At 43.0% G+C, this 17455-nt stretch overlaps 1 protein-coding gene and 1 non-coding gene across 3 annotated transcripts; one reads left to right on the top strand and one right to left on the bottom strand.

Annotated features, from left to right (window-relative positions):
- The first annotated feature begins 602 nt into the window (after nt 1–602).
- Nucleotides 603–10172, top strand: ARPC5 (actin related protein 2/3 complex subunit 5). 2 transcript variants are annotated; one of them, XM_043485459.1, is made up of 4 exons: nt 603–1020; nt 3270–3342; nt 5583–5759; nt 8777–10172. In XM_043485459.1, the coding sequence occupies exons 1-4, from the start codon at nt 878–880 to the stop codon at nt 8837–8839; spliced, it is 456 nt and encodes a 151-aa protein (XP_043341394.1). In that variant the 5' UTR covers nt 603–877; the 3' UTR covers nt 8840–10172. The 2 variants fall into 2 exon arrangements, with proteins under 2 accessions (XP_043341394.1, XP_043341393.1); XM_043485458.1 differs by having other exon boundaries at nt 678–1132; nt 3196–3342.
- Nucleotides 10173–17273: 7101 nt separating this feature from the next.
- On the bottom strand, nt 17274–17346 carry TRNAG-UCC. Its single transcript has one exon. It is a non-coding gene; the product is annotated as a tRNA-Gly (tRNA).
- Nucleotides 17347–17455: the final 109 nt, after the last annotated feature.

Here is a 17455-nt window from a genome sequence, read left to right on the forward strand (position 1 = left end):
TGATACCTAGGTTCGAGCTCTGCAGGTGCAGTCGCTTGCCATTACACAGCACTGACAGATAAGATGTGACCTTTCGACTCCGTCCTTGGGGACCTCAAGCTGGCCGCGCAGCGTAGTTCCACACCGGAGAAAGGGGCTTCCGGGCTCGGGAACGAAGCCGCGGGGAGTACACGGGCCGAAGCGAGGTCTCTGACAACTCGAACGATGCTGAGCGACTGGGCGTGCATCACTCCGCCCCATACTCCTGCCAACTGCAGGAGACTTGGTCCGGCAACCAATCCATCCCAGCTCACGGGCAAGTCCGTGCCAGCCGGACCTTAGGCAGGACCCCGATGACAGGCTGTTGACGGCGGCGGCGGCAGCAAAGCCAAGGCCACCCGCCCCCAGCGCCCATCGCCGCCAACCTAAGACCCCCCCCCCCCGCTACACTGGACCGCAGAGAAGCGTTTCTATGGAAACCCCCTAGCGCTCACGTGACGCACCCGGAGGACCAATCGCCTCTTACCTCTGCCGGCGGCACTGCTTTCGGCCCTCCCTCCTGCCCCGCCCCCTCCCGCCCACGCCTCTGTCGCCCCGCCCCGCCCCTTTCCCGCAGAGAGTCCGCACATGCGCTCTGCGTCCAGCGCGCTACCGCCCCGGCGCGCCCCGCTGTGGGGCGCGTGGGGGCGGCGTAGGAGGGTCGAGGAAGGCGCGAGCCTGAGGAGGAAGGAGCGCGGCCAGCGCGCAGGCCCAGAACCACCCGAGACGCGGCTGCCGGCTACGCCTCTGAGCGGAAGAGGGAAGTGGAGCCGCCAGTCTGCGGCTTCCAGCTGGGGCTGGGTTTGCTAAGGTCGAGGGAGCGTCTAGAGGAGGCCTCGGCCACCGGTCCGGAGCGGGGATGTCGAAGAACACGGTGTCGTCGGCCCGGTTCCGGAAGGTGGACGTGGATGAGTACGACGAGAACAAGTTCGTGGACGAGGAAGACGGGGGCGACGGGCAGGCCGGGCCCGACGAGGGCGAGGTGGACTCCTGCCTGCGGCAATATCCTTCAGTTCGCTGGCCTCCGCGCCCCACCCGACCCGGCCCCTCTTCCGGGACCCCGCTGCGGGCAGGGCGTGAGGGCGGGGACCCCCGCCTCCGTGGGCTCCCTGTCGTAAGTGGGCAGGAGGGCTCTTCCTTTCTCCCGAGACCCCCGGGTCCCGCCCTCGGAAACTTGCCTTCCCAGCGCGCCGTCCACGCCCCCGATTCCTCAGGTTGCGCCCGGAGTTCTCGCCTCCCGGGGACCTGCGGGGACGGCCGCGCCCTCGCGGCGCTGGTGCTGGTCTGTCGGGCAGCTGCAGAGCGCTTAAGTGGTCCTCTCAGGTCGTATTTACCGGGTTTTCATTAGCACCCACGTCCGGTCGGGAGGAGCGGGCATTTTTCTTCAGTGATTTTCTTTTTATTGTGGTGGTGGTTTTGTTGTGGCAGCGTTATTTCACGCCGGGAGAGATGGGGCGGCTTGCAGAATTGAGGCCCTTCTGTCTGTCTGTTTAAGCCTGTGGGCGCTTTGTTTTTTCTTTTCTTTTTTTAAGAGGAAGCGATTTGACAAAATACAGGTTGCACAGAGTTGGTTAACCAGGGGAAAGGGAATGAGTACAAAACTGCCCAGAAAGAAGCTGGAAGCTTTTTGCCTGCTAGACGTAAAATGCATGTAGAGAATCCCTGGAAATATTTTAAATAAACCCCAAAGAATAACATAGGAGAAGGTGAATCATTTGTACAGAACCGAATCATTTTGTAATGCTGGAATCGTTTCCGTTAAGTTAAAATGTGGCTGTCAGTTCCTGGTGTGGGTTTTGCATATTTGAATATTCATAACTTTGAAGGAGTATTTGCATCAGATCTTTTTTCGGAAAAATGTAAATGTTGCAATAACCAAGGCTGTCGTTTTAGAGATTCTCAATTACTGAATTCGCTCATTTCTAATTATTCTTGGGTGTATTCATAAGATTAGGAAGGCTCTTTAGACTTTCCTCATCAGTGGCCTATTAAATTAAATGGGGAAATACATGAGTGAAAATATTTGGTAGCAGCCACAGCTGGTCTTACAGGCGCCTAAAATACAGCATTAAACATTTATCAACATACAGATGTTTCTTTGATTTCCTTGACTTTCACAATCAGCTGTTGCTGTTTTGCATTATTTAAAATACTTAAGTGTTTGGGGTGGAGGGGAGCGGTCTCATAAGTGAGCCAATCTGCAAACGGCATGCTTCTCTAGAAGTCCATTAAGCCTTGAAAATAACAGCCTGCCACCAACCATAGTTTTTTTAGTCAGACCTTTTTCTTTAGAACATAAGTGGTGAAGATTATTCTGTGTAAAAACATTCTTCGTGATGCATAAATGATGTTTTGTGAGACTAACTTTTTTTAGGTGATGTGTGATGACTCTTCCATGGTATTGCTGTATCTGTATAGTGGATCTGCTTTTAAATCAATTCGTCTTGAAATATAAAGATACTGTCTCTTCTTGTTTTAACAAGAAGAGACAAGCCCTGATCAGGCACTACAGATGGAGGAACAAGTGAACTCTGTGAGGTTTTCCTTTTAGGGCAATGACTGTACATTCTGACAGTGTGATTGGCCTTCTGTTCCTCATTCTTGCTAACTCACTGGTGCTTTCAAAGCAGGACTAAATTTAATAGGTGTGGCCTAAAGCAGTTTGAATGACCTTTATGAAATAGAGGAAATATTAAAAAACAGAAAAATTAAGCTGCCACCTACAGGTTATCATTTTATCTTCTGTAATGCTTTTTATCATCAATATTGAGAGATTGCTAATGTATATCATTCAGATTGGTAGAGTAATCTGCCAGCACTTTTCTACCAGCATTTCAATTAATATAGAGTATAATTCTAATTAAAGGATAGGCCGACAGGCTGTTTCATTTGGGGGCCTAAATAATTCTGATATATATTTTAGAATTTTTTAAAATATCACCCTGGATAATGTTTGCACATGTGTTTTACTGGAAAATGAAAGGTTATTAAGGTGTTCAGTTAATAATTAGAGCCAAGGGTGAAACAGTTTTTGCCTTATTTTTTAAAAATTTAATGCTTTCATTTTCAGTATTTTACCTTTGATTGACATCCTTGAAACGAACATGTTGAATTTTCCAGTATTGAACGTAGCAACCATAGTAATTTTTCTTTCTATGCATGACATCAAATCTTAAGAACCAGTGGTTCCTGGGAGTTACAGTGCTTTCCTGTGGGCTGCTCTTTGCCGCTATCCCCTTAACCTCCATCACAGGGAACATGACAGCTGCCCTACAGGCAGCTCTGAAAAACCCCCCCATCAACACCAAGAGCCAGGCAGTGAAGGTGAGTCACAGACAACACGCTATCTCTGTTGGTATCTCAGTCTTCTTACCAGAACCCTCCAAAGTGTCTTAACTGTTTGCCATCTTTGACACAGAAGAGCTTACAATGTAGTATGATAGGTGGAAAATCTATATAAAAAATTAGTGCTTCAACATTGAGTTGTGATAACAGTTCGTGGTAGGTAGACTTAAGTTCTAATGACGGAGAGATCTGTGTTTTTAGAGGAAGCCACTCAGGTTGAATTTGAGCAAAGACTTGAAGAACAAGTGAAACTTTCACAAAATAAACACATGCTACTTGCTTTTGAAAGATTTTAAAAATTCTACAATTCTCATAGAATTAAATTCTAATATTTAATTCTGTTAAATATTATTGAAAACTCAGAAATGTGGGGGAATAAAAAAGTAATCATAACCCCACACCCGTAGATAATTATTACTTTTTGTTGTTGCTATATGCTTATAGTGTTTCTGTGAGTTACTTCTTTTAATTAAAGTGGAATTTTATAAATTGCTTTTCATCTGTATAGCAGCATATATGAACAGCTTTACTTGGTAATAAGTTTATTTCTATAATATCTTTTTTAACATCTGTATATTGATAATCCTGCAGTTTAGTTATATATAACCTTTGATCATATATTTATTGACTTTTTTCCTGTCATAAATAGTACTGAAATGAACAATTCTTGGTAAAGTCTGAATTGTTTCCCTTGAATAAATTTCTGGAAGTGAATGGCTGGATTTTAGACTGCACATTTTTTTAAGGCTACATATGGTATTGCCATACTACTCTTCAGAAAAGTTGTAAAATTACATTGCCTCTTAACTGTCTTTCAGTAATTCTTAAGAACCTATTTACTTAGTTGTTTAAAGCCCAGATTAAATTCTGATGTTTAATTCTGTTAACTATTGTATAAAACTCAGCTATATGGGGGAATAAAAATGTAATCGTCCATAATCCCACACCCAGAGCACTGACCCCCCACTGTCCCTAGCCATTCATGCATCCTAGGAGCCCCAAGTATCTCCTTAGTTAAATACTAGTAAATAATAACTTAGGTAAGTGCATAATTATTATCTAGGCAACATAACCTTTTATAAGAGGAAATATTTCTTTGGTTTTTAAAAGTGAGTAACGTCATTGAAATTTCAGTTTTACCACCTTCTGCTTTTATGTGGGTGTTTTTTTTTAATCAGAGCTTGTGGGTGGGAGGTTATAGCTCTCCATACAAGGATATTTTTCTAAACAGGATAATTGCATAGTCTTTAAACTGAAGATAGCAACAGGTGGTAGAAGCATACTGTAAGATCATGCCAGGCAGGAATGTGGAAAGTATCACTTTGTGTTGAATAGAAAGAGAAACATTGTTGAAAGGGGAAATTAAGTGTTCCCTGTATTTGGCTTCCTAGGCAGTCTGTCATCAAAGAAAAAGATCATTATAAATGAAGATCACTCTAATATCTATAGTCACTTGACTATAGATATGAAATGAAAAATAAGTTTTAGAAACTTAAATTTTTATTTATTAATAACTTATTTCTGAAGGATGCTTCAGGGTAGAACTGTAATTCAGTTTCCTTTTTTTTTTGGTCTATTTTTTTTTAATCAAGTGAAATGAATTGATTTAATAAGTTGATAATTTGTTACATCTATCTGTAAGCAAACCCTTTCAGCTCTCCCTTCAAATATATCAAGACTCTGTCTACTTCTGACCACCTCCGCTGCTCCCAAGCTAGCCAAAACCGGCCTGTCTTAGTGAGGTAACTTCCAAACTGGTCTCCCGGCTTCTGTCTCCTGCTCTCCCCACCCTCCCCGCTCCTGCTACCCCGGGCTTGTTTTCAATATGACAGCCAACCAGTCCTGTTAAAATGTAAGTCAGATTATATCACTCTTCTTCTTAGAACCTTCCAACATCTTCTCATTTCTGTGACTGGAGGCCAGAGTTCTCACAAGGGCCTGCAGGGTTTACGTGTCCTATCCTCCGACTACCTCTCTGACTTCCTGCCCTGCACTCCGCTCCACCCCCCTTCATCTTCTTGCTGTTCCTTGAGCATACTGAACACACACGAACAGCAGTTACTCTTTTCTCTGTCTGAAATATTTGCCTCAGATACACCCAAGGTTTCCTCTTCCTTTCTTCAGGTCTTTACCCGAATGTCACATTCGCAGTGCAGCCTTTCTAAAAACTGAAACTGCCCAACACAAGTCTGAATGATCTGTTATTTATTTACCCTCAGGATCGAGCAGGCAGCATTGTCTTGAAGGTGCTCATCTCTTTTAAAGCTAACGATATTGAAAAAGCAGTTCAATCCCTGGACAAGAATGGTGTGGATCTCCTAATGAAGTATATTTATAAAGGCTTTGAGAGTCCCTCTGACAATAGCAGTGCTGTGTTATTGCAGTGGCATGAAAAGGTAAGTTATGAATTACACAATCTGTATGACTGGTCCCTTTGTAATGGAAAATAACATTGACAACCTCTAGCGTAAATACCTGTTTTGACTCTTTGTTTATACATTGGTTGTTACTACAAATAAATGCATGGAAATGAAAGTTTAGATTTATGCTTACTAGTCTTGGTCTTGAGGTGCTGATTTGAATTATTTAACGATTGCCAAAAGGTGGAAAAGCCAAGCACCCATGAACAGACGAACATGCATGCATGCACACTCAGTCGCTCTGCTCATTCATGTACAACTTTGCCACCCCATGGACTGTAGCCCACCAGGCCCCTCTCCATCAGATTTTTCAGGCAAGAATACTGGAGTGGGTTGCCATTTTCTCCTCCAGGGGATCAGCCCACATCTCCTGCATTGCAAGTGGATTCTTTACCACTGAGCCATCAGGGATGCCCAAACAGATGAACAGAATCTGACACAGACATGCAAGGGAATATTATTTGACCAGAAAAAGTTTATATACATGGTAGAGCATGAGTGAACCTTGAAAACATTATGCAAAGTAAAGTAAACCAGATACAAAGAGACACAAAATACTGTGATTCCACGTATGTGAAATATCTAGAATAGGCAGATTCATAGAGACAGAAAATGGATTAGAAATTACCAGTGCCTGGGGAGAAGGGAGGCTGGAGAGTTATTGCTTAATGGGTACAGAATTTCTGTTTGGAGAGATGGGATAAGTATTGTAAATAGATAGTGGTGATGCCTATACAATATTTGAATATAATTAATGCCACTGAATTTTATATTTAAAGATGGCTAGTGTGACAAATTTTATGTTACATATTTTATCAGTTTTAAAAAATGAAATCAGGAGTAGGATCAAGAATTCTTTTTTTTTTTTTTTTCCTGTTTTCCTGCATTTTGCTTTGCAGTATAAGCAGATGCTGGTACACTATCCATCCCCCCAGCCCCTCCTCCCAGAAAAATGGCTATGGGGGATTTTTAGCTTTAGGTGAAAAATTGGTGAGGTAATTTTAATACCCAGCTCTTACATTATATTGTAATATTTGAATAAAACCAATGATAGATAAGGTGTATATTCTTTAACATCTTACAGTTACCAAAAACTTAGTTTTTTAGAAGCTATTGTCTGGATATCTGAGTGAAAACATAAGATATGAACAGGTAGCAAAACTTGCTGTTTAACCTGGCTCAAGTCACGTCATTTCTCATATACTGTCAAATAAAAAGAGCTAACCTTTGTGGGTAGGATTATTATAACTCACTTTTCCCAAGACAGCCCCAGTTTATGCCTGTTTCCAACATAATTATGAATAGTTCCCTTTTACTCTACGGGTATATATATGAGAATAATTCATATAGTCATCCTGTTCATGGAGTACTTCTTATTCACCAGCCACTGTATTCTTTTTTTAATTGAGGTATAATTGCTTTGCACAGCCACTATACTTTTAGTTTCTGTTTCATATGATCCTTACAGCAACCCTATGAGATATATAAATATCTTTATCATCCTCAATATACAGATGAAAGAGCCAGCTTTGAAACCTATCAGCCTAGTTTCAGTATAGTTTCAGGATAATACCAAACATTGACTGAGTACTTCTTGTATTCTAAGCACTTTATAAATGTTAACTCAATTAATTAATCCTCATAAAAATACTAGCGAGGAATGCTAACTACTTCCCTTTTTTACATGGGGAACTGAGGCATGTGTTAAGTCTTCTTTTCTTCCTAACAGTCACCAGTTTTTGCCAGCCTTATCTCCTAAATACTTCTCAGATCATCCACTCAGCCATCTCTAACGCAGCTGTCCTCGGCCTCTTTCAGTTTGTTGCCAGGGTTTTCTAAAAGGGTCTCCTGGCTATCAGTTTTTCCTCCCTCAAATCTGTTCTCCACCCAGTTGCCAGAATGATCTAATGTCCAGATCTACCCTTTTAAGTCCCCTGCAGAACTGAGTCCAGATTCCCAGGTCCAGCCTCCTCTTCCATGCTGTTCTTCCCCATGTACTGTAGCAGTAAGCATAGTAATGTGTTTCCAGCTGGACATACCATAATATTTCATACCTCTATAGCTTTGCTTATGATTTTCACTCTGCCCCAGTGCCTCCTTATCCTTTTATGTCAGCCTGTCACCTACTTACCCATTTAATGTGTCATTTTCTCCAGGAAGCCGTAACCTCACCATTCCACTTTGCTCTGTGCCCTCCGGTTGTGTATATGGCCCTCCTCTGTGCTTTTCTAGCACACAGAGCCTAGCTCTGTCATTTCATACATTATATGTAAATAGCCTGTGTATATGTCTGTCTCTTCCCTGTCTCGATGCTGTATTTGTTCACTTTTATACCCCCAGCCTCTAGCACAGTACGCAATACACACAGGTGTTTCAGTAAGTGTTTTTGACCACAAGAAAACCAGAGCTTCAAATTCCTAATACTTAATCACAACTTCCAATTTTTCCAGGTAATGTCAAAGTTCCTAAGTTCTTAGCTATTAAGTAGTATTTTCTTAGCTTGAGAAAAGAAAAATCTGACAAACGCTGAGTGCTTTAAACTGGAGCTTAGTATGGTCGAACTCAGTTTGAATTTCTTCCTGGCACTGCTGAGAATAAGAGCAGAATGAAATGTCCTAAATTTAAATACATGGTTATATTTAAATTTATGCCCTAACCCCAGCCCTAACCTGTTTTCGGCAAGAACATCATGCCGCAGATCTCTAAGAACATACTGTTATTTGCCACCCTAGAATGTCAGCTATCATCTGAGGAGAATGTGAGTGCCTGACAGCAGGCACTCGGAAGGTTTTACGGTTGTTGCTGTTACTGTATCCCTGGTGCCGTGAACAGTGCCTGGCCCATAATAGGTGCTCGAGAAGTACTTGTTAAAAAAATTAGCAAATCCAAAATCAGTTGCTGTACACGCCCTTCCTTGAAGTAAAATGTTTTACTTGGTATGAGAACTGAGCCTTGACGATTCTGTCAACACTGACATTTTGGTTTGTGTTTAGGCGCTTGCTGCTGGAGGAGTGGGGTCCATCGTTCGAGTCTTGACTGCAAGGAAAACCGTGTAGTCCGGCGGGAACTGGATTTCTCCCATGGGGTGGGAGTTGCTGGTACCAAGACCAAAACAACCAAATGCCACCGCTGTCCCGCGGGCAGCATCTGTTCCTCTCAGCTTTGCCTTCTTGCTTCCTTTTCATATCTATACAGAAGAAAATTACATACATATCAGTTTTCCCTAAATGAAAATTGGGATGAGATAAAAGAAATATTTCAACAGGAGTGTGTCATGATCTCAGAATGATTTCAGTGCCATGGATACCAGTCTGTACATAGCATAATTTACACTCAACTTTAATTGTGCAGTTGTTCCCCTGTTGGCTGGGTTTTCCTTTGTTTGTTGTTTGTTTTTGGGGAGGGGTTTTTTGGCTTTGACTAATAGTGAGAAATTTGATCAGAATTGCAGGCCAGTTTCTTAACTCACTGCTAGCCAGGAAATGATCTATATATATTTAAAAAAAAAAATGTTTGAGAGACTGTCAGCTATTAACATTGCAAAACTGGACCAAACTTCACTTATTTAAACGAAATGTGTTTCTGGAACAAGTGGTGGCTGAACACCATGACCAAGTCCAGCTGTGTTTCTGCTTCCCTCCAAGTGATGTGCGTTTAAGTCATCTTCTTCCTCTCCACATCCAGTAATCGTGGCCTCTTGATTTCTGTGTGGTCACCCAGGGTACAGAGCAACGAATCTTGCTCTACACAAATGTATCTATAACATGTCAGAGCCTGTTTGGCACGAGCATAAACTTTGTTTTCCAATAATATGACCCTATTTGGGGAAACTACTCCAAATCAGAAAAGATGTGGAAACTATGATGTAGTTCGAACTCTGGGCAGCCTCTGAATGAAGAGATATTTTCTTTAGACTTACAGTAGCTGCCTTTGACATCATGAGGTATATAACTAGTATTTAATATGTCCTATAAATGTCTTCTTCAGTGTTCTTCAGGGTAATTGGGACCTCAAAGGATTTGGTTCAGATCCAAACACATACACATTCTGTATTTTAGGTCAGTGTTTTTTAAAAAAACAAAATACCACACATCGAAAAGTGTTTACTTTGTTGGACAAACCAAATGGATTCTCAAAAAATGACCGGTGCTTATGAAAAATTATTATTATTCAGTAGCTCTAAAACAAACCACCTGAATGCTTATGACCAAGCAGGAAATCAGAGTGTATCTAGTATTTACATCTGACACCAGTTTCATAACCACTGACCTGTGTGAAAACTGGTGCAGAAATTCTGTAAACTCTTTGCTGTTTTTGATACCTGCTTTTTGTTCTGTTTTGTAAAAATGATAATCTTCAGAAAATAAATTGTCAGTGTTGAATAATTTATTTTTGTCTTACTTTAATACTTATGAAGGCATAGTTAATGAAGAGGAAAGATTTCCTTTTTTACCACCAGGTTATTACACTCTTTGACAAGAACTAATTTTGCATAGAAGGTTTATATGACTACCTTTTTCAAATATTAGATAGTAGAGAAGAGGAGAAAATTATTAATAAATGTTAATAATGAAGTGATTATTATAATCACTCACTCTGGAGTGATTCCATAGCTGTCTGGAAGCCTGATGAACACCACTCCCACCTCCCAAGCTCGCTCTTAAACACCAATCATCTACTATCTTTAGCTACTCAAGGCATTCTCTCTTTTACCACTGCACCTGACTAGATTCCTACATCAAAGATTTAGAAATTTACAAGCAGTTCAGAGGGCAATGAGTAAGAGACACTAAACTGTAGATAATACAGGTGGTCAAATAGGTATAACAACCACATACAAACTTTAAATGAAAACAAGTGATATTGCAACAGTGGTGGTTTAGTTACTAAGTCGTGTCCGACTCTTGTGATCCCATGGACTTGCAGCCTGCCAGGCTCCTCTGTCCATGGGATTCTCCAGGCAAGAATACTGGAGTGGGTTGCCATTTCCTTCTCCAGGGGATCTTCCCAACCTAGGAACCGAACCTAGTTCTCCTGCCTGGCAGGCAGATTCTTTACCAACTGAGCTACAATTGAAGTCCAGATTGCAATGCTTTTTCATAAAATCCTTAACAGCTCTTTCATGACTATAGTGTTGGAGGAAATTCTAGAGTTATCTATTTTATAGTCATAAGAATGATTGTACTCAAAATTTGCCAACAGCTTTTCTCAGGAGAGAGAAACTATGTAGCAAATATAACAGCATAGGTATGGAGTCAGAATGCATGCCAGCTGGAAACAAGTGGCTCAACTGATGCGTCTCAGCTAGACATCAGCCCGAGTGATGCTGACCATGACAAAACACCATCGTGAAAAGAGTGAGAGGTAGCATGAATTGTGGGAAAAAGATGAATGCTAAGGGGCACTCTGAGCACCTATGCCCTTCTACTTCAATCTCGGTGGTTTGTTTATTTCTCTGTGTTTTGTCTTTGCCACTTTCAAAGGGGGAAAAAATGGCACACAGACCCTTTGTTGGGGCTTCCCTGGTGGCTCAGTGGTAGAGAATCGGCCTGCCAGTGCAGGAGACACAGGTTCAATCCGAGGGTCGGCAAGATGCCTGAAAAGGGAAATGGCAACCCACTCCCATATTCTTGCCTGGAAAATTCCATGGACAGAGGAGCCTGGTGGGCTACAGTCCATGGGGTCACAAGAGAGCCAGATGCAACTTCGTGACTAAACAACAAGAACCGTTTGTTAGTTGTTCAGTAACAGCACTGTTTAGGTAATAGTCACACTTTATCTTAAGTATGATGATGTGTAGAGGAATCCATCAACACACAGGTGAAATCCATCTGGAGATGGGACAAATTAACTGAGTCTTTTTAAAGCATGCACCATGTTCCCCAGGATCACAAAGGACACAGTGGAAGAGTAACATCTGGATCTTGCTCCCAAGTTGCTTTCGGCCTCATTGGAAAGTAAGATTTAAGCATTCTAAAGTTAATGTCATATAATTTAGTATCATGCCCCTTAACTGTTGATCCCAAGGAGGGCTAGCACCTGTCTTTCTGGAAGGACCAGCCAGGAAAACTGGCTGTCCCACCCCAACCAAAGGCAAGAAGACATGAAAGCAAAATGGTCTTTGGGGTCCCTTCCCTCCAGCTCTAGGGGGTTTCCCTGATAGCTCAGTTGGTAAAGAATCCACCTACAATGCAGGAGACCCCGGTTCGACTCCTGGGTCAGGAAGATCTGCTGGAGAAGGGATAGGCTACCCACTCCAGTTTTCTTGGGCTTCCCTTGTGGCTCAGCTGGTAAAGAATCCGCCTGCAATGTGGGAGACCTGGGTTCGACCCCTGGGTTGGGAAGATCCCCTGGCGAAGGGAAAGGCTACCCACTGCTGTATTCTGGCCTGGAGAATTCCATGGACTGTATAGTCCATGGGGTTGCAAAGAGTCGGATGTGACTGAGCGACTTTCACTCACTCCCTCCAGCAGGAGATGCTGTCCCTGACGTCATCCTTCTATTACTGCCTGGACAAACTCTTCTGGGCCTGCTGCTTCCTCTAGAAGAAGTGTGCTGCGTGCCCGCTGGGCCAAAGCTTCCCAAAGACGTATCTGTTTATCCCTAGGGCTTCTGCAAATGAGTTCTTGGGCACCTGCCGGTTCTGAAGAAGATTTTAAAATGTGTCCCTGGGGACTTCCAGCTGTACAGTGGCTAAGACACCATGCTGCCAGTGCGGGGGACCCTGCTTCGATCCCTGGTCAAGAAGCTATATCCCACATGACACAACTAAGAGTTTGCTTGCCCCAACTACAAAGATCCCACATGGAGCACCTACGAGATCCTGTGTGCTGCAATGACGATCTAAGACATGGCACAGCCAAATAAAATTTTTTTTAATTTAAAGACAATTTTTTAAAAATTAAAAACTTTAATTAAAATTAAAAACGGTCCTCATTTCTTGGTGCTCCGGTTTTCTCACCTTTTAGAAAATGGGGCAGTAATAATAGTGTTGTAGGAATTACAGAAAGCATTTAGTGCCTTCACATGTTTGGTTGAACCATATGAAACTGCTATCTTTGTAGGGCAAGATGATGGAATAGTGGCAACTTCATAATTTTCAAGCCTATACTAAGTGTTCAGTAAGTGTTACTTTTCCTTCCTTTATTTAATTTGAATGTATCATTTGGTAATTTTTGTTTTGCTTTTAAATCTATGACACGGGCTTTAAAGGAGCTTCATCTTAGCTTTCTATCTGCATATATGTGAGTAGCAGTATAATTATTATAATAAGGATTAATTAGTTGACCGTGAGGGTAGGAGAGGTTCTATCTGTGAGCCTTTTTCTCTTAAAAGGAGAAAGCATTTTTCAAGTTTGAGAGATCCTACCCTAGACCTTTCCCAGTCTGCCTCATTTAATTCACCTGCCCTGTGTTTTCATCCTCACATCAGGATGCTAATCTTAGTTTGGGGTCAGTTAGAAAATCTGACAAGCAAGCTGGGCTTTTGATTTCTCCCAGTAGAACATGACACTGGGAAGACCTTTCAGGCCTCCTTTGCAGACTGGAGAGCGGACAGTTCTGAACCAGCATCTTGATTCAAGTGAGTAACCAGATACCTTGCTTGATCACTAGGGGCTGATGTTAAGAATTTTATTAGCCAGCAGGCATATGCTAAGTATGGCTCAAAGTGCTTTATGTGTATTATCTCCTTTAGTCCTCGTAAGAGCCCTATGACATAGGTGGTGTGATTTCCCCCATGTTGCAGATGAGGAAACTGAGGTAAGGAGCTGCCCATGGTCAATCAGCTCTCAGGAATTCTAACCTGGGCTGGCTCCAGAACCTGTGCCCTTGGCCACTGCTCCACAGTCTGTCCAGGCATTATCCGTTTGTCCTGAAAACAATCCTAGGCGATGGGTAAAGGGGCTGGGGTCTTCCCAGCTCTGGAGCAGGCTCTTAACCCTCATCGCCCTGCCTGCTCTGTTCCCCGGGGCCCAGTCAGCCCTGTGTGCTGTGTCCATGCGACTCCCTTGCAGACTGGCCTCCTTTCCAGCCCCAGTGCCTTGGCCCCTCCTTGGGGTGACGTTGTTTATCTGACCCTTCTTAAAATAGTTAAAAAGCGCATGTGAATTCTCTTGACTTGAACTGCCCCTTTGCCCTAGGGGTGCGCTAGCATTCTTTCCCCATTGAGTGGCCCTTGGAGAGCTGCCCGCAGGCAGTGCGGGAGGGCCAAATGAGAAGGATGGAGTTACTTGGTTGGTTGGTGATTTTCTCCTGCTCTAATACCACGTCCCCAATTTTGAGAAGGCCTGCCTTTGTGAATAGGCTGGATTTCCTCTTTTTCCTTTTTCCTGTATTTTTTTCTGTATTTTTGTTTATTAACCTAATCCTCTGAGAGAAAAGGCAAGAATATTATTAGGAGTAGTAAAAGTGGTGGGTTTGTTTTTTTTTTACAGTACTATGGCCAGAGGTGGCTGATCCAGATTTCTAGGAAAGAGCTCTCCTTAAGGAAAAGAATATATGAATTACAATCCCAAGACTGAAATAGGGTCTTGGCAGGGGCACATGCAGTCAGGGACCCTGAGGCTTACCCTTCACTACACAATAAATTCATCTCTGGCTGTGACACTTGGGAATTTGAACACCTTTTGTTTTCTCCAATTCCTCTTATTTCCAGTGTCCTGTTACTGGTATACAGTATTTGTAGATGCACTGAATCTGTATTGAAGGAGTAGCAAGATCAGGGTGGATTGGAATAAAGGGAGACAGATCAGTCTGAGCTTGGCCTTACACGGGCAGAAGGGGCAGGTCCAACTGAAATGGAAGGAGTGAGAAAGTTGGAATGGAAAGATGAGAAAGTTGAAGTAGGTTTCACTGTTGCTGTTTTATGGTTTTAATGTTTTAACATAATGTTATAGACAGTGAGATTTATTTATTAAGAGGATTAGGTTTTGGTAAAGTATTTCCATGCTGCTGCTGCTGCTGCTAAGTCGCTTCAGTCGTGTCCAACTCTGTACGACCCCATAGATGGCGGCCCACCAGGCTCCCCCATCCCTGGGACTCTCCAGGCAAGAACACTGGAGTGGATTGCCAGTTCCTTCTCCAATGCATGAAAGTGAAAAGTGAAAGTGAAGTCACTCAGTCCAACTCTTCGCGACCCCATGGACTACAGGCTAACAGGCTCCTCCACCCATGGGATTTTCCAGGCAAGAGTACTGGAGTGGGTTGCCACTGCCTTCTCCAAGAGGCATTCAAAAAAGTCATGAGCTTTTTAAAAAAATTACTTTAGCTGAAATGACATTGATGGTCACTCAGTCTTACCCTCCCCCCTTTAGTTAAATTTAAATTATTTATTTATTTTTGGCTGTGTGGGGTCCTGATTGCTGTGTGCAGGCTTGCTCTAGTTGCAGCAAGCAGGGGCTACTCTCCAGTCGTGGTGGTTGGGCTTCTCACTCTGGTGACTTCTCTTGTTGCAGAGCACTTGCTCTAGAGTGTGGGCTCAGTAGTTGTGGCGTGAGGTCTTAGTTGCCCCTCAGCGTGTGAAAACCTCCAGGAGCAGGGATCGAGCCTGTGTCCCTGGCAGGGATCGAGCCCTACCTCAATGGCAGGCAGATTCTTAACCACTGGACCACCAGGGAAGTCCCTCACCCCTTTTATAGTAGTAAAAGAATGGGAAATTTTATAAGAAAGACAGCATCTTAAGTTACTAGTATAAAATAGTTTCATGTATAAAAATGGAAATGAATAATTATATCCTTTAAATATTTTTCATCATTTCTTAAAATGTCAGTTCATTTCAAAGTCGTCTGAAACATTGAAACAACTTTAACTAAGAGTCCTACAAAAAGGTCCTTGAGGTCCAGAGTTACCCAAGTTTATGAAACGTATGAAATATAATACAGATATAGCACAAATAGCAGGAAACCAAAGACACAGTATTCGCCGCGTGTGGTGGTAACATGGCTTTTATTTTCCAAAGCGAGATTCTCAGTGAGAGTAGCTGGTGCTGCTGGGCTGTGCTCAGTCGCTCGCTCAGTCGTGTCCAACTCTCTGCATCCCCATGGTCTGTAGCCTTCCAGGCTCCTCTTTCCATGGAAGTTTCCAGGCAAGAATACTAAAGTGGGTTCCCATTTCCTTCTCCAGGGGATCTTTCTGACCCAGGGATCGAACCTGTATCTTCTGCATTGGCAGGCAGATTCTTTTCCACTGAGCCACCTAGGAAGCCCACGTAGGAAGTCTGCCAAGTAGGTAGACTAAAACACAAAAGCCAACCTTTATTGAGTACTTAGTAGGTGTCAGTACCATCATATTTTATTTTCAGAACTGAAGCTTAGAGAACAGATAAAAGATACACAGTTTGTACACAGTTTGTAGGAACTGGATTCCTACTCAGATCTGCCTGACTCCCAAGTCATACCCCACTTCTTACACAGCTCCGGTGCTTGGGGAATGCAGGTGTTTCCAGGACAAATAAGCTTTCTCTGGACATCTCAAATCTTAATGCTTCAGGGTTACTGTTGAGAGACAAAACCTCCTCAGGAGCCCTTCAAAGATGCAGAAGTTAACAATCACAGAAATCAGAAGAGAGATGTGGAGAAGTGCTGCAATGCTAGAGGCATGCTCAGCGGCACACAAAGCATGGCATTGCTATTTTTTCATTGTGAGTTTTACTTGCCTTTGATGATTCCTAAGGTATGAGGCAGAGGCCAGTTCCCATAACATATGTAACTCCACTAGAAAAGAGAAAAGTGACTGAGAGTTGGGCTCCTCAAAGTATATAGTTTCTCTTATGTCTTGCTCTTCACCCAGTATTTTTTTAGTTGGAGTATAGTTGAGAGTATAGTTGGACTGTAAAGAAAGCTGAGCACCAAAGAATTGATGCTTTTGAACTGTGGTATTGGAGAAGACTCCTGAGAGTCCCTTGGACTGCAAGGTGATCAAACCAGTCCATCCTAAAGGAGATCAGTCCTAAATATTCATTGGAAGGACTGATGCTGAAGCTGAAACTCCAATACTTTGGCCACCTGATGTGACGAACTGACTCATTGGAAAAGACCCTGATGCTGCAAAAGATTGAGGACAGGAGGAGAAGGGGACAACAGAGGATGAGATGGTTGGGTGGCATCACTGACTCAATGGACATGAGTTTCAGCAGACTCTGGGAGTTGGTGATGGACAGGGAAGCCTGGAGTGCTGCAGTCCATGGGGTCGCAAAGAGTCAGACATGGCTGAGCAACTGAACTGAACTGATAGTTGCTTTACAATATTATGATAGTTTGTGCTGTACAAGGAAGTGAATCGGCTATATGGATACATATATCTCCTCCCTCTTGAATCTCCCTCCAACCCCCACCACCCTACTCCTCTGGGTCATCTCAGAGATCAAGCTGAGCTCCCTATACTACACAGCAGCTTCCCACTAGATTCCTGTTTTCCATATTTTCATAGACAATGTCTTTTTTTTTCTAATTTGGCTACGTTGGGTCTTAGTTGTGATGATGTGGGATCTTAGTTTCCCGACCAGGGATTGAACCTAGGTCCCCTGCGTTGGAAGCACAGGGTCTTACCCACTGGACCACCAGGGAAATCCTAGATGATGTCTTTTAACTAATGAACTTCTGTTTTCATTAGTTTCATCATAATTCCATTCAGCAAGAAGCAGAGCTACAATTCTCATTTCATTAGTCAAGTTAA

Source organism: Cervus canadensis, chromosome 13 (assembly GCF_019320065.1).
Source record: "Cervus canadensis isolate Bull #8, Minnesota chromosome 13, ASM1932006v1, whole genome shotgun sequence".
Classification (NCBI taxonomy): Eukaryota; Metazoa; Chordata; class Mammalia; order Artiodactyla; family Cervidae; genus Cervus; species Cervus canadensis.

Bases quoted from the DNA above. Each gene is read 5' to 3' on its own strand.
- ARPC5 (XM_043485458.1), top strand. From the start codon at position 878: ATGTCGAAGAACACGGTGTCGTCGGCCCGGTTCCGGAAGGTGGACGTG. The intron at 1,133-3,195 runs GTAAGTGGGCAG...TCAAATCTTAAG, and splicing joins GCCTCCGTGGGCTCCCTGTC to AACCAGTGGTTCCTGGGAGT. The intron at 3,343-5,582 runs GTGAGTCACAGA...ATTTACCCTCAG, and splicing joins CCAAGAGCCAGGCAGTGAAG to GATCGAGCAGGCAGCATTGT.